This window comes from Narcine bancroftii, chromosome 10, assembly GCF_036971445.1.
Source record: "Narcine bancroftii isolate sNarBan1 chromosome 10, sNarBan1.hap1, whole genome shotgun sequence".
NCBI classification, from domain to species: Eukaryota; Metazoa; Chordata; class Chondrichthyes; order Torpediniformes; family Narcinidae; genus Narcine; species Narcine bancroftii.
The window spans coordinates 74,927,648-74,940,097 of NC_091478.1; the positions used below are offsets into that span (position 1 = coordinate 74,927,648).

A 12,450-nucleotide genomic window follows, 5' to 3' on the forward strand; every position below is an offset into this window, starting at 1 on the left:
ATAATTGTGGCTTCGGTAACAGGTGTGCAGCCCAGTATCGGCGGGCGTTGCAGACACACAGAATATGACGAGATGCTTTTATTTTCTTTCGATTTTTATATATTTTTTCCGGTGCGGAATCCGCAGAGGCAGGAGTTATTTTTTTTGGGGGGGGGGGCTGTTGCTTCGAGCAGTCCCGAGTCACCTTGAGGGTTAACCCCGTATGGTAGTGGGTGTGTTCATTGAGATGACTTTAAATTGGAAGCGGCGACACCGCGCAGAATCTTTGCCCGGATGACCGCGCCGGGCGATCGGGGAGCATGTGCGAAGCCCAACTTTCTGCCTGCCCATGAGCCGTTGTCACAGGAGACCAGGATTTGCTTCTCGGGTACCGCTCGCCACTCTCTTTCAACACGGGATCTCCGAAGAGATCAAGGAGAGAGGGGGGGGAGACCAGCGTTTGCAACACTTGTCAGGGAGGGGGGGGTAAGATGGTCGGAAGTTTGCTGGCGGCGTGACCAGATAGGGCACGGAGCAAACGGTGGCTGACATCGTAGCCGACCTGACCGCCGTCCGGGGTCGGAGCCACGCCTGACGAATTGGAATCGCCTCGGTCACATTTAGTATCGCCTTAAATGACACATTCAACTTTTAACCCAACTTTTTGTGGACGAATGGGAAGGGAGTAACTTTCTGGTCGATAGAATCTGACCGATCAGAAGTGGCCCGAACTCCTCCGAGTCTCGAAAGGTAGGTCCCTGAACGGGAAGGTGTGCGGAGCAGGTCCTGCAGCGCCCATGGGGGTCAGTCGGTGCGCGTCTCTCCTTGGGGAAACCGCTGCGGCGAGTTAATCGGTCCCGGATCTCTCCCGTGGACCTTGAACGAGCAACAATAATTAACGAGAATTCAGAGGGGTATTTCTTTCTTTCTCTCTCTCGCGAGTAGCATGTTCAAATCCAACCCTCGCCTCTCCCCCAGACCATGTGCAAAATGCTTGCGTTCAGGACGGCCCGTGACCCGCACCCGCACAAGTTGCGTTCCCAAATCATGAATTGTTCGTGTCATTTAGGAACTGAATCACTTTTAGTCGCCAATGAAGAAAGTTGACTGATATCCCAGCCCGCAGGCAATTGTAGACAGTGATCGAGTCACGCCCAGCTGTGACTGAACTCCTCGCTTTTATCTGCTCGAAATCCGGAAGATTTATTCTTGCTCATTTTCACGGTTGTTTTAAATAAAACCAAACAAAAAAAAGGGGGGGGGGGAAACTGCAGGAATAAAGAAAAAATAAGAAAGGGGAGAGGAACTGAAAGTGGCACAAACACACAGCGGGCCGGGTCGTAGCTGGGCAGAGAGAAGCGGAGCCAACGTCTCGGGTGGATGCCCCTTGCTCGGGAACAGCGCTGCTCCTGGCCCGCTGAGGGGGCCCCTCCAACACTTGGGGCCACGTATCCCCGTGGCGCAAACCCCCTTCTGCAGAGAGGGATTCGGCGCCAGCGGGAAGATGCCTCTGTGTTGGCGGGTGCGAAGGAAATCCATTGGGCGCTACGCCCGTTCTCGTGAAAGCGGCGACGAGTCACGGAGCGGCTGGGGTCCGAGGTGAAGGTGTTCGTGTCCCCTCCTACCCCCCTTCCCCTCCTACCCCCCCCCTTCCCCTCCTACCCCCCCCCCCTTCCCCTCCTACCCCCCCCCTTCCCCTCCTACCCCCCCCTTCCCCTCCTACCCCCCCCCTTCCCCTCCTACCCCCCCCCTTCCCCTCCTACCCCCCCCTTCCCCTCCTACCCCCCCCTTCCCCTCCTACCCCCCCCCCTTCCCCTCCTACCCCCCCCTTCCCCTCCTACCCCCCCCTTCTCCTCCTACCCCCCCCTTCTCCTCCTACCCCCCCCCTTCCCCTCCTACCCCCCCTTCCCCTCCTACCCCCCCTTCCCCTCCTACCCCCCCTTCCCCTCCTACCCCCCCTTCCCCTCCTACCCCCCCTTCCCCTCCTACCCCCCCTTCCCCTCCTACCCCCCCTTCCCCTCCTACCCCCCCTTCCCCTCCTACCCCCCCCTTCCCCTCCTACCTTCCCCTCCTACCCCCCCCTTCCCCTCCTACCCCCCCCCTTCCCCTCCTTTCCCCTTACGGCTGAGCCCGAGCCTCGGTGAGTACGTGCATGCATCCTGCGTCTTGACTGCATTTGACTTGAGAGACGGAGCATCCCTCGGAGGCAAATATCGCGCCAGGACCTTGGGACTGTAACCGAGCTCGTTTCGGAAACAATCGACTCATTTCCGCCCAGTTTAAATGTTTCTTTCCGTTGTGGGAGGTCGCCGAGTTTTTGCGCCCTTGGGTTGGCGTTGCGGCTCCACTCCGGAGAACCTCTGCAGAGGGGAGCTGCACCCCGATCCCACCCTGCCGGATTGGGGCACTCTGAGAGGTGTCCGACCTGTCCATGTAACGGGCTGTGGATGTGCAAAGTGTGGCCTTGAGGCTCCCAAGTCAAATTGAAACCAAAAGGTACAAGTACCTATGTGGTGCAACTCCATTTAACCGAGGGGTTGGGACTCCTCTCTGCTGCACGACTTGAACCACTTCTCTCTACTCTGGTTCCTTCTCACACACCACCATTGTGCAGTTTGGAGGGTAAATGGCTGCTGTACATTGTTGCTATTCTGCAGTCGAGTGGTGGAGATGGGCAGAGTGTAGGGTAGACGGTGAAATCAGTGTAACTGATGGAGGATCTCCCATAGGTGAGAAGGAAAAGTTTGTCAACTGTTGCTTGATGGTTACCGCAAGGGCGTGTTTCTGTGCTATGTGGCACCAAGTGGATGGAGTATTGACAGGTGCAGAAGGTTTGCCTGTTGGAGGTTAATCATCTCGTCAGACGTACTACTCATTGCTCCCCCAAGAACAAAACAGTCCTTGCTTGTATTCGGAAAGACCAAGGCAAAAGTTAGGCATGGGGTCACAGGTGTTAATTATCTTGTTATATAAGTGCAAGGCAATTGCAGTCACTAATGGGAAAGTGCTTAACTACCTCAGCTTGACATTCAAAGGCATTGTCAACTCTTCTGTCATCCATTTCCCAAGAGTTGCTGGTTACCAGAGATTTTTGGACTGCAAACACGCACAGACATAACACACGCACAGACATAACACACGCACAGACATAACACACGCACAGACATAACACACGCACAGACATAACACACGCACAGACATAACACACGCACAGACATAACACACGCACAGACATAACACACGCACAGACATAACACACGCACAGACATAACACACGCACAGACATAACACACGCACAGACATAACACACGCACAGACATAACACACGCACAGACATAACACACGCACAGACATAACACACGCACAGACATAACACACGCACAGACATAACACACGCACAGACATAACACACGCACAGACATAACACACGCACAGACATATATTTAAATAAATATTATTGTGCAATAATATTAGAGTCGCAGAGGGTTTGTATGAGCAGTTCATCAGTTGTTCAGCATTCTCACGGCCCATGGGAAGAAGCTGTTCCTTAGCCTGGTGGTTCTGGCTCTGATACTCCATATCCTGTATCTCTTTCCTGACTGGAGCTCTGAAAGATGCTGTGTGCTAAGTGGTAGGGCTCCTCAATGATTTTGCAAGCCCTCTTTAGACAACAATCCCAGTAAATATTGATTTGGGGAAGGGGAGCAGGGAGGAGGAAAGAAACTCCAGTGATCCACTCTGCCACTCTTGGGGTCATGTGGATGGACCTCTGATCCATTTCTTTGCAGCAAATGTACCACACTAATGCAGTTGGCCGGGATGCTCCCAGTAGAGCTCCTGTAGAAAGTTGATGGGATGGTGGCCTGTGTCCTTGGTCTTCTCAGGATGTGTGTTCACTGTTGTGCCTTCCCGACAATTGAAGAGACGTTTTGTGTCCAGTATAGGTCATTTGTTAAGTGGGCTCTGAGGAACCTGGCACTCATTACTCTCTTTACTACCGAGTTATCAATGTATAGTGGAAGATGGTTGTCCTTGGTCCTCCTGAAGTCCACCATCATTCCTTCCTTTTTTCTGCGTTGAGACTCGGGTTGTTATTCTCTCGCCGTTTCATGAGATTTTCCGCCTCTTCTCTGCTGTGCGACTCATCGCACTGTTGTGTCATCTGCAAATTTTATGACTCTGTTGGAGCTGGATCTAGTGATGCAGTCGTGGGTCAGTAGGAGCAAGCTGAGCACACATCCCTGAGGTGCATCAGTGCTCAGTGTGACGGTGCTCGATGTTTTGCTACCAACCCAGACAGACTGTGGCCTTTCCATTAGGAATTCCAGAATCTAGTTCCAGTGGGGTGTCGAGTACCATTTTTAAAAAATGTTTTTATCTTTCACACTATGAACCATACTGACCAAAATGCACACAAACATTTCCCTCTTGAATATACACAGTGATATTTTCTCCCCTTTTCCCCCCTCCCTTCCCTCCCTCTTTCACATCCCCCCCACCTCCCCACCCACTCAATGTTCAACATTAAACAATGTCATCACACAATGAAAATAAACAAGAAATTTGTGTCTTCTACTTTTACATACTGGGTCAGTTCATTTCGTCTTCTTCTCCTTGCTTGTGTCATTTTAGGTGGTGGAGGTCCGCGGTAGGACTTCTCTGTTGTGTTCCATGTACGGTTCCCAAATTTTTTCAAATACTGTGATGTTATTTCTTAAATTATGTTATTTTTTCCAATGGAATACATTTATTCATTTCTATGTTCCATTGCTGTATTATCAGGCTATCTTCTAATTTCCAGGTTGACATGATACATTTTTTTGCTACAGCTCAGGCTATCATAATAAATCTTTTTTGTGCTCCATCCAAATCGAGTCCAAGTTCTTTACTTCTTATATTTCTTAGAAGAAAGATCGCTGGAATTTTTGGTATGTTGTTCTTTGTGATTTTATTTAATATCTGATTTAGCTCTTCCCAAAACGTTTCCACTTTCTCACATGCCCAAATTGCATGTACAGTTGTTCTCGTTTTCTTTTTACAGCGAAAACATCTGTCTGATACTGTTGGGTCCCATTTATTTAACTTTTGGGGCGTGGTGTATAGCCTGTGTAACCAATTATATTGTATCATGTGTAACCTTGTGTTTATTGTATTTCTCATAGTTCTGGAGCATAGCTTTTCCCATGTTTCATTCTTTATCTTTATGTTTAGATCTTGTTCCTACTTTTGTTTGGGTTTACAGCTTATTTCATTGTTCTCTTTCTCTTGCAGTTTGATGTATATGTTTGTTATAAATCTTTTAATTATCACTGTGTCTGTAATCACATATTCAAAATTGCTTCCTTCTGGTAACCTCAGCCTGCTTCCCAATTTGTCCTTCAAGTAGGTTTTCAGTTGGTGGTGTGCAAACATTGTACCATGAATTATACCATATTTATCCTTCATTTGTTCAAAAGATAATAATTTATTTCCCAAAAAACAATTTTCTATTCTTTTGATCCCTTTTCTCTCCCATTCTCTAAAGGAAAGGTTAACTATTGTGAAAGGGATTAGTTGATTTTGCGTCAATATTAATTTTGGTAGTTGATAATTTGTTTTATTCCTTTCTATGTGAATCTTCTTCCAAATGTTGAGCAGATGGTGCAGTACTGGTGAATTCCTATGTTGCACCAGCTTTTCATCCCATTTATATAGTATATGTTCAGGTACCTTCTCCCCTATTTACTCTAGCTCTAATCTGGTTCAATCTGGTTTTTCCCTTGTTTGATAAAAATCTGATAGATATCTTAATTGTGCTGCTCTATAATAATTCTTAAAGTTTGGTAGCTGTAAGCCTCCTTGTTTGTACCATTCTGTTAATTTATCTCACGCTATCCTCGGTTTCCCCCCCCCCACCCCCCCCCTTTCCATAAGAATTTCGTTATTATTTTCTTTAGCTCCTTGAAGAATTTCTCTGTTAGGTGAATTGGTAATGATTGGAATAGGTATTGTATCCTTAGGAAAATATTCATTTTAATGCAATTGACCCTTCCTATCAGTGTTAGTGGTGAATCTTTCCAATGTTCTAAGTCGTCTTGTAATTTCTTCATTAATGGCTGATAATTTAGTTTGTATAGATGGTCTAGATTATTATCTAGTTGTATACCTAGGTATCGGATTGCTTGTGTTTGCCATCTAAATGGTGATTCTTTCTTAAACTTTGTGAAATCTGCATTATTCATTGGCATTGCTTCACTTTTATTTGCGTTGATCTTGTACCCTGATACTTCTCCATATTCCTTCAATTTCTTATGTAATTCTTTTATTGATATTTCTGGTTCTGTTAAGTATACTATGATGTCATCTGCAAATAGACTGATTTTATATTCCTTCTCTTTTATTTTTATCCCTCTTATTTTATTTTCTGTTCTTATCAGTTCTGCAAGTAGTTCTATAGATAACGTGAATAGTGAGGGAGATAGTGGACATCCCTGCCTAGTTGATCTGCTTAATTTAAATTGGTTTGATATATATCCATTTACTGTCACCTTCGCCAATGGTCCCTTATATAATGCTTTAATCCAATTAATATATTTCTCTGGTAGGTTGAACCTCTGTAGTACTTTGAATAAATGATTCCATTCTACTCTGTCAAAGGCTTTCTCTGCGTCTAAAGCAACCACCACTGTTGGCATTTTGTTTCCTTGTACTGCATGGATTAAGTTAATGAACTTACAGATATTGTCCGTTGTTCATCTTTTCTTAATAAATCCAGTTTGATCTAGTTTTACTATTTTTGGTTCGCAGTCGGCCAATCTGTTTTTCTAATAGTTTAGCTATTATCTTGTAATCTGTGTTAAGTAGAGATATTGGTCTATACGATGCTGGTGTTAGTGGGGTGTCAAGTACCATTGAGGATAGTTTCTCCATCTGTCTCTGGGGAATGATTATATTGAATTCAGAACTGAAGTTGAACAACAGCCTGGTGTCTTTATAAATTTTTAAAATAAATTTAGACATGGAGCATGGTAACAGGCGATATCAGCCCACAAGTCTGTACTGCCCAATTATGCCCATTTAATTTGTACCTCCAGTATGTTTTGAATGGTGGGAAGAAACTGGAGCCTTCAGGAGAAAAACCTACACAGACCCGGGGAGAACGTAAAACTCCTTACAGACAGCGTGGGATTTGAACCCTTGTCCTGATTGCTGGCTCTATACATCAGATTGATACTTAAAATGGCTGTTTGTGCATCAAGATGGGCGTAACAGACTGCACCTATATCTTTATCAACCATTTCTTTGGCTGTGCCTCCCTTAGGACTCTGCTCAAAGTTTATTTTCCCCCCCTCCCCCCTTCCCTATAAAACAGTCAAGTATAGTTGGTTCCTTCTGTTCTCTCCTGCAGACCGCATTTAAAAAAATTGCGATTTCATTCTGTGCCCCCCCACCCCCCCCCACATTAAATATGCTGGCTAAGAATGGTTGCTCAGAGTTCAGAAGAATAATGATTGAAGATTTAATTGACAGGGTAGATGTGAGAATGACCTTTCCTCTGACAAGAACATCTGGAATTGGGGGTAAAAATCTCAAGATAAAGGGTTAGCCATTTGAAATTGAATCATCCACTGAGGCCAGATCTGGATAGGGAGGGAACGGAGGCAAATTAGGTTAATCCAGTAAACTGAAGCTGAGGTGAAATTGGCTGTGTTCTTGCTGAATGACAACCGAGCATCCATCACCTTTATTTAAAATAACAGCTTGCACTCTGCACTTCATTTGGTTTTGCCAATATATAGTCACCAACAAGAATCCGTGATGCATTTACATTTTACCTTTGTCAGGAATGATGACAGTTCATTGAGTAAAATAGTACGTGCTTCATTCCAGAAATGTTTTTCCTTTTTTTTAAAAAAAAAAGCTATGAATTGAAAATTTTAAATTTATATTCCCCCTATTTGAAGGTACTTACAGAAGCCAAATTGAGGGAATTGTACAAATCATTGAAGCAATCACAGCATTTGTTGCAAAATATAGTGTTTTGTCCTCTATTTCAGTTCTAGTTTGATGGCTTTTAGAAATATTTAAGCATTCAAAATTGAGATGAGCTAGATGTACTTGTGAACTTGCCCTGGGTGAAGAGGTTAGCCTTGAGATTACTCATAGCTCACAGGCTTTGCTCTCATCCCCTTTAACCAGGTAGGTTTAACCACAAAGTATTGGAGGAAAGCAATAATTGTTGCTTCAGAGGCACGAGTGACTTGTGTTCTTTTACTTTGTGGTATTGCTGTATTTTTCCATAAAAATTAGAATATTGAACGATTTTGACACTGGTGTCTCCACCATACAACTGGCTTTTAACGTGATTTGAGTATAAACAAAATATGTATTTGTCACTAAAACCTGGGGCAGCTCTTGCCTCAAAGGCGACATTGTTTTACCACAATGTCATTCACTGGCAAATTTATCCATGCTTAATTATCGAGAGAACATTAATCACTTCCAGTATGAGCTTTAGTGCACTTTTTTGAATATTTTACTTTTGATTTTCCAAAGACTCATGCAAATCCAATAAACAAATTATTACATTCTCTGTACACATAATGATTTACAGAGTCCTTATGTTCCCCTCCTTACACCCTCCTGTCCCTATCCCTTAAATTATTCAAATATCAAAAAATAAAAATACAGACATGCGTAACACCACCCAAATACCAACAAAAACAACGATCCTCCTCAAGGACCTCGGGTGTTAAATAAAAACAGGTAGGGGCAAAAACACATCGTCTACGCCGCATTCCCCATTTCATACTCTTAATCCTTTTCCTGCTGGGATGGATTGTTTCTTTCTCTTATTTGTGTGTGGGGGGGGGGGGGGGGGCGTGTGAATTATATCTGTGTGCCTAAGTGTCTCCAATATGGTTGCCACACTTCAACGAATGTGTCATCTCATCTGTAAATTATAGGTCATTTTCTCTAGGGGAATACAAAACTGTATTTCCATATTCCATTGTGTGATATTTAGCCAGGAGTCGGACTTCCATGTAGTCACTATACACTTCCTGGCTACTCACAAGGTGACCATCATAAATTGAATTTGGTGTATGGACAGTCTAAACTGTACTTCCTCCAATTTCCCCTCAAAGGTCCAACTCCGGATCCTGTGGAAAATCCACCTTTGTAATTTTTTTTCCCCCAGAGTGTTCCCCCAGGACTTCCCAGAAGGATCTCACCCTTGTACACGGCCAGGTGGAGTGGACAAAGGTTCCTACCTCCACAGCTTTAGTGCTTGATGGCCAGTTGGAGAATGCATGATGATTAATAGTACAATTTTGTACTCTGATGGAAATGTCAGTAGCCCCTAAGTGTCCAAATCTAAAAGGTTATTGTCTTATAAGTACAGTTTTGAAGCCAGTATTTCAATCTTCTCTTTCCAGTTTAGAGGCTTACATTTTGTCACTCACTGGTGACCATGGATGTTTGCAAGCACTTCTAACAAGAGCTACAACTTGGGTTGTAATGTACAGGAGCTTCCAGTGCAAATCTAATTTTTAATAGTTTAAAGTCTCATGGACAGAACGGGCTTAAGAAAGGAAGCATGAAGCATTCATAAGGTCAGGTAGCAACTGATGAGTGAGAAACGGGGTTAATATTTCAGGGCAAAAGCTCTGTCAGAGCTGGAAAAGGTTTCCATTCTTCTGGAAATTCTTGAACCCAAATGTGTTCAGATTTTATTTCATGTCAAGTTTTATTCCCAAGCATGGAGAACTCCTGCGTAGAAGTTCATCATGCTAAGATGCTGATTAAACAGAGCACTAGTTGCTCTGTGAAAACTCTAATGCCCTCCTTCTGCACCTTTTGAAAGACGTTCATTTTTTTTTCCAAAATTGCCGGAGAAAGTAGGCATCCATAGTAGGCAAAGGTGTATAACCAACATCTTGACAAAGGGCTCAGGCCTGACACAGTGGTATCTCTTGGCCTTCTATGGGCGCTGTGGGACCTGCTGAATTTATCCAGCTATTTTATGTATTTACTACAACCACAGCATGTGCAGACTTGTTTCACCACATTTGTTCAAAAATTGGTTGTCTGACAGGAGGCAGAGAGCTGGGATAAATGGGAGTTTTTCAGGTTGGCAGAGAATGGTAAGTGGGGTGCCGCAGGGGTCAGTGTTAGGCCCACAACTGTTCATCATTTACATTGATGACTTGGAGGAGGGGACAAAATGTGGTGTGGCCAAGTTTGCGGATGACACCAAATTGAGTAGAACAGCAAATTGTAATGAGGATGTGGAGAGTCTGCAGAGGGATATGGTTAAGCTGGATGAGGGGGCAAAGGTCTAGCAGATGGAGTACAATGTTAGTAAGTGTGAGGTTATCCACTTTGGCAAAAAAAATAAAAGAGCTGAATATTATTTAAAGGGTGAAAAACTACAGCATGCTGTTGTGCAGAGGGACTTGGGAGTGCTTGTGCATGAATTGCAAAAAGTTAGATTGCAGGTGCAGCAGGTTATTAAGAAGACAAATGGAATGTTGGCCTTCATCGCTAGAGGAATTGAATTCAGAAGTAGGGAGGTAATGTTGCAACTGTATAAGGTACTGGTGAGACCGCACCTGGAGTACTGTGTCCAGTTCTGGTCTCCATATTTGAGGAAGGATATAATGGCTTTGGAGACGGTCCAGAGGAGGTTTACTAGGTTGATCCCTGGGATGAAGGGGTTGACATGATGAAAGATTAAATCATCTAGGATTGTATTCGCTCAAGTTCAGAAGAATGAGAGGAGATCTTATAGAAACATATAGGATTATGAAGGGTATGGATAGGATAGATGTAGGAAAGTTTTTTGAGCTGGCCGGGGAAACTAAAACGAGAGGACACAGTCTCAAGATTTGGGGGAGTAGATTTAGGACAGAGATGAGGAAAAATAGTTTTTCCAAGAGAGTAGAAAATGTTTGGACTTCTCTAACCAGGGAAGTGGTTGAGGCTGCCTCATTAAACATATTTAAAATTCGGTTAGATAAATTTTTACATGATAGAGGAATTAGGGGAGAAGGCAGGTAGGTGGAGTTAGGTCATAAATTAGATCAGCCATGATCGTATTGAATTGCGGAGCAGGCTCGATGGGCCATTTTTGGCCTACTCCTGTTCCTACTTCCTATGTTCCTTATTCAGTTTGGTTCATTTCATAATTCTATTATCGTTCCTTTTACTAAAGTAAATTGTGAAATTGTATGCAGATAATGTATGGAAGAAAATGTATTATCATTTTTCTCATAACTTTATTGGAAATGTATGACATTTTAGAACTTGGAGGTAATGCAGCAGCCAAATTTCACTCGATAAGCGAAACAAAAAGTAATGAGAAATGTTGAATGTTTTGCTGATGCTTGAGGGATAAATGTTGTCCAGGAAAGATGAGAATTGCTCTCATTTTTTTTAATCCAGTGGTCTGGACATTTGGTGTCCAGTCGTGATTGTGCTGTAGTGTTAGGTGAGACACCCTTTGCCAGGGCCAGTTTAGGTGTGTGTTAGTGAATACAGTCACTAATATAAGGTTAGGTTGTACAGACTGCATGTCTAGTACATTTTTCAAATGCCTTGTTTTAGAAGGAGGAGCAGACTTGGTTAATACCTGTTTGGGTGATGTTCTAGGAATTCTAGGTGCTGTCTACTTTGTGTTGAAAGAGGATAGTTTCTTTCAAGTCACTCAGACAGAGACTAGCCTGTGATCTGCAGCATTTTATTCTATCTAAGGTGCTTCAATGGCTGCAGTCACCTTGGAACTGATTTTAATCTGTCCAATTTAACTTTAAAGCTTTGTCTCCAATCCACACTTTAAACAACCTGATGAAATTTAATTTGTGATATTTTAAAATGCAAAGATGAAACCTCCTTAAAGTTCTGACGGAAGTGCCACATCTGAAGTGTTGGTGTCTGGAGATGTAATCCCTTTGCCTCTTAGAAGTTGGGGATCACCGATGTATTTATTCCTTATTCTTCCCAGATCAAGAGGAATTCAATTACGCTTGGCTTGTTAAATTTGTCGTAACGTTTATTTTGTTACACCAACTGAGTCTCTGCAGGGAAACCTCAGCAAATGTTGAGCTTTGCTATCACTATTAAGGATGCCTTTTTTTGGCAACAATTCAAATCTGCTATCTTGTGTTTTGAATATGTAAGACAGCAAAGAATAGTTTGTCACAGTCCCATGTGCCAGCTGCAGTATAACTGGCAGCTGGCACCTTGCCACCAGATATTCACATTGGCATTCAATGTGAATATCTGGGTAGGGTTCAACATGCTGGCAACATTATCATACTCTGTGCTGTCCTGATAAAATTACAGCTCAAGTACATTTTGCAAAGCATGCTATTTTATTTGCACATGGTTTATGATGCACTGTACAGGGTGAAATGTTGGTGCTAAACTGCATCTCCTGAAACCATGTACTAGTTTTTGTGTAGACCCTAATGTATTTGTATACACTGATAT

The 12,450-nt window shown here is 43.6% G+C and overlaps 1 protein-coding gene across 7 annotated transcripts in view; it reads left to right on the forward strand.

Moving 5' to 3' along the window:
* The first annotated feature begins 248 nt into the window (after window positions 1-248).
* cpne2 (copine II) overlaps window positions 249-12,450 on the forward strand; it is a 313,555-nt gene continuing 301,353 nt past the window's right edge. For 5 of the 7 annotated variants that reach the window (XM_069901373.1, XM_069901376.1, XM_069901375.1 and 2 more), the window contains exon 1: window positions 249-367. In XM_069901373.1, coding sequence (XP_069757474.1) covers window positions 274-367 — 94 coding nt within the window. In that variant the 5' untranslated portion in view covers window positions 249-273. Of the gene's footprint in view, window positions 730-1,449; window positions 1,579-12,450 lie in introns of those variants that run through there. The other 2 variants (XM_069901377.1, XM_069901378.1) reach the window with 2 other exon arrangements.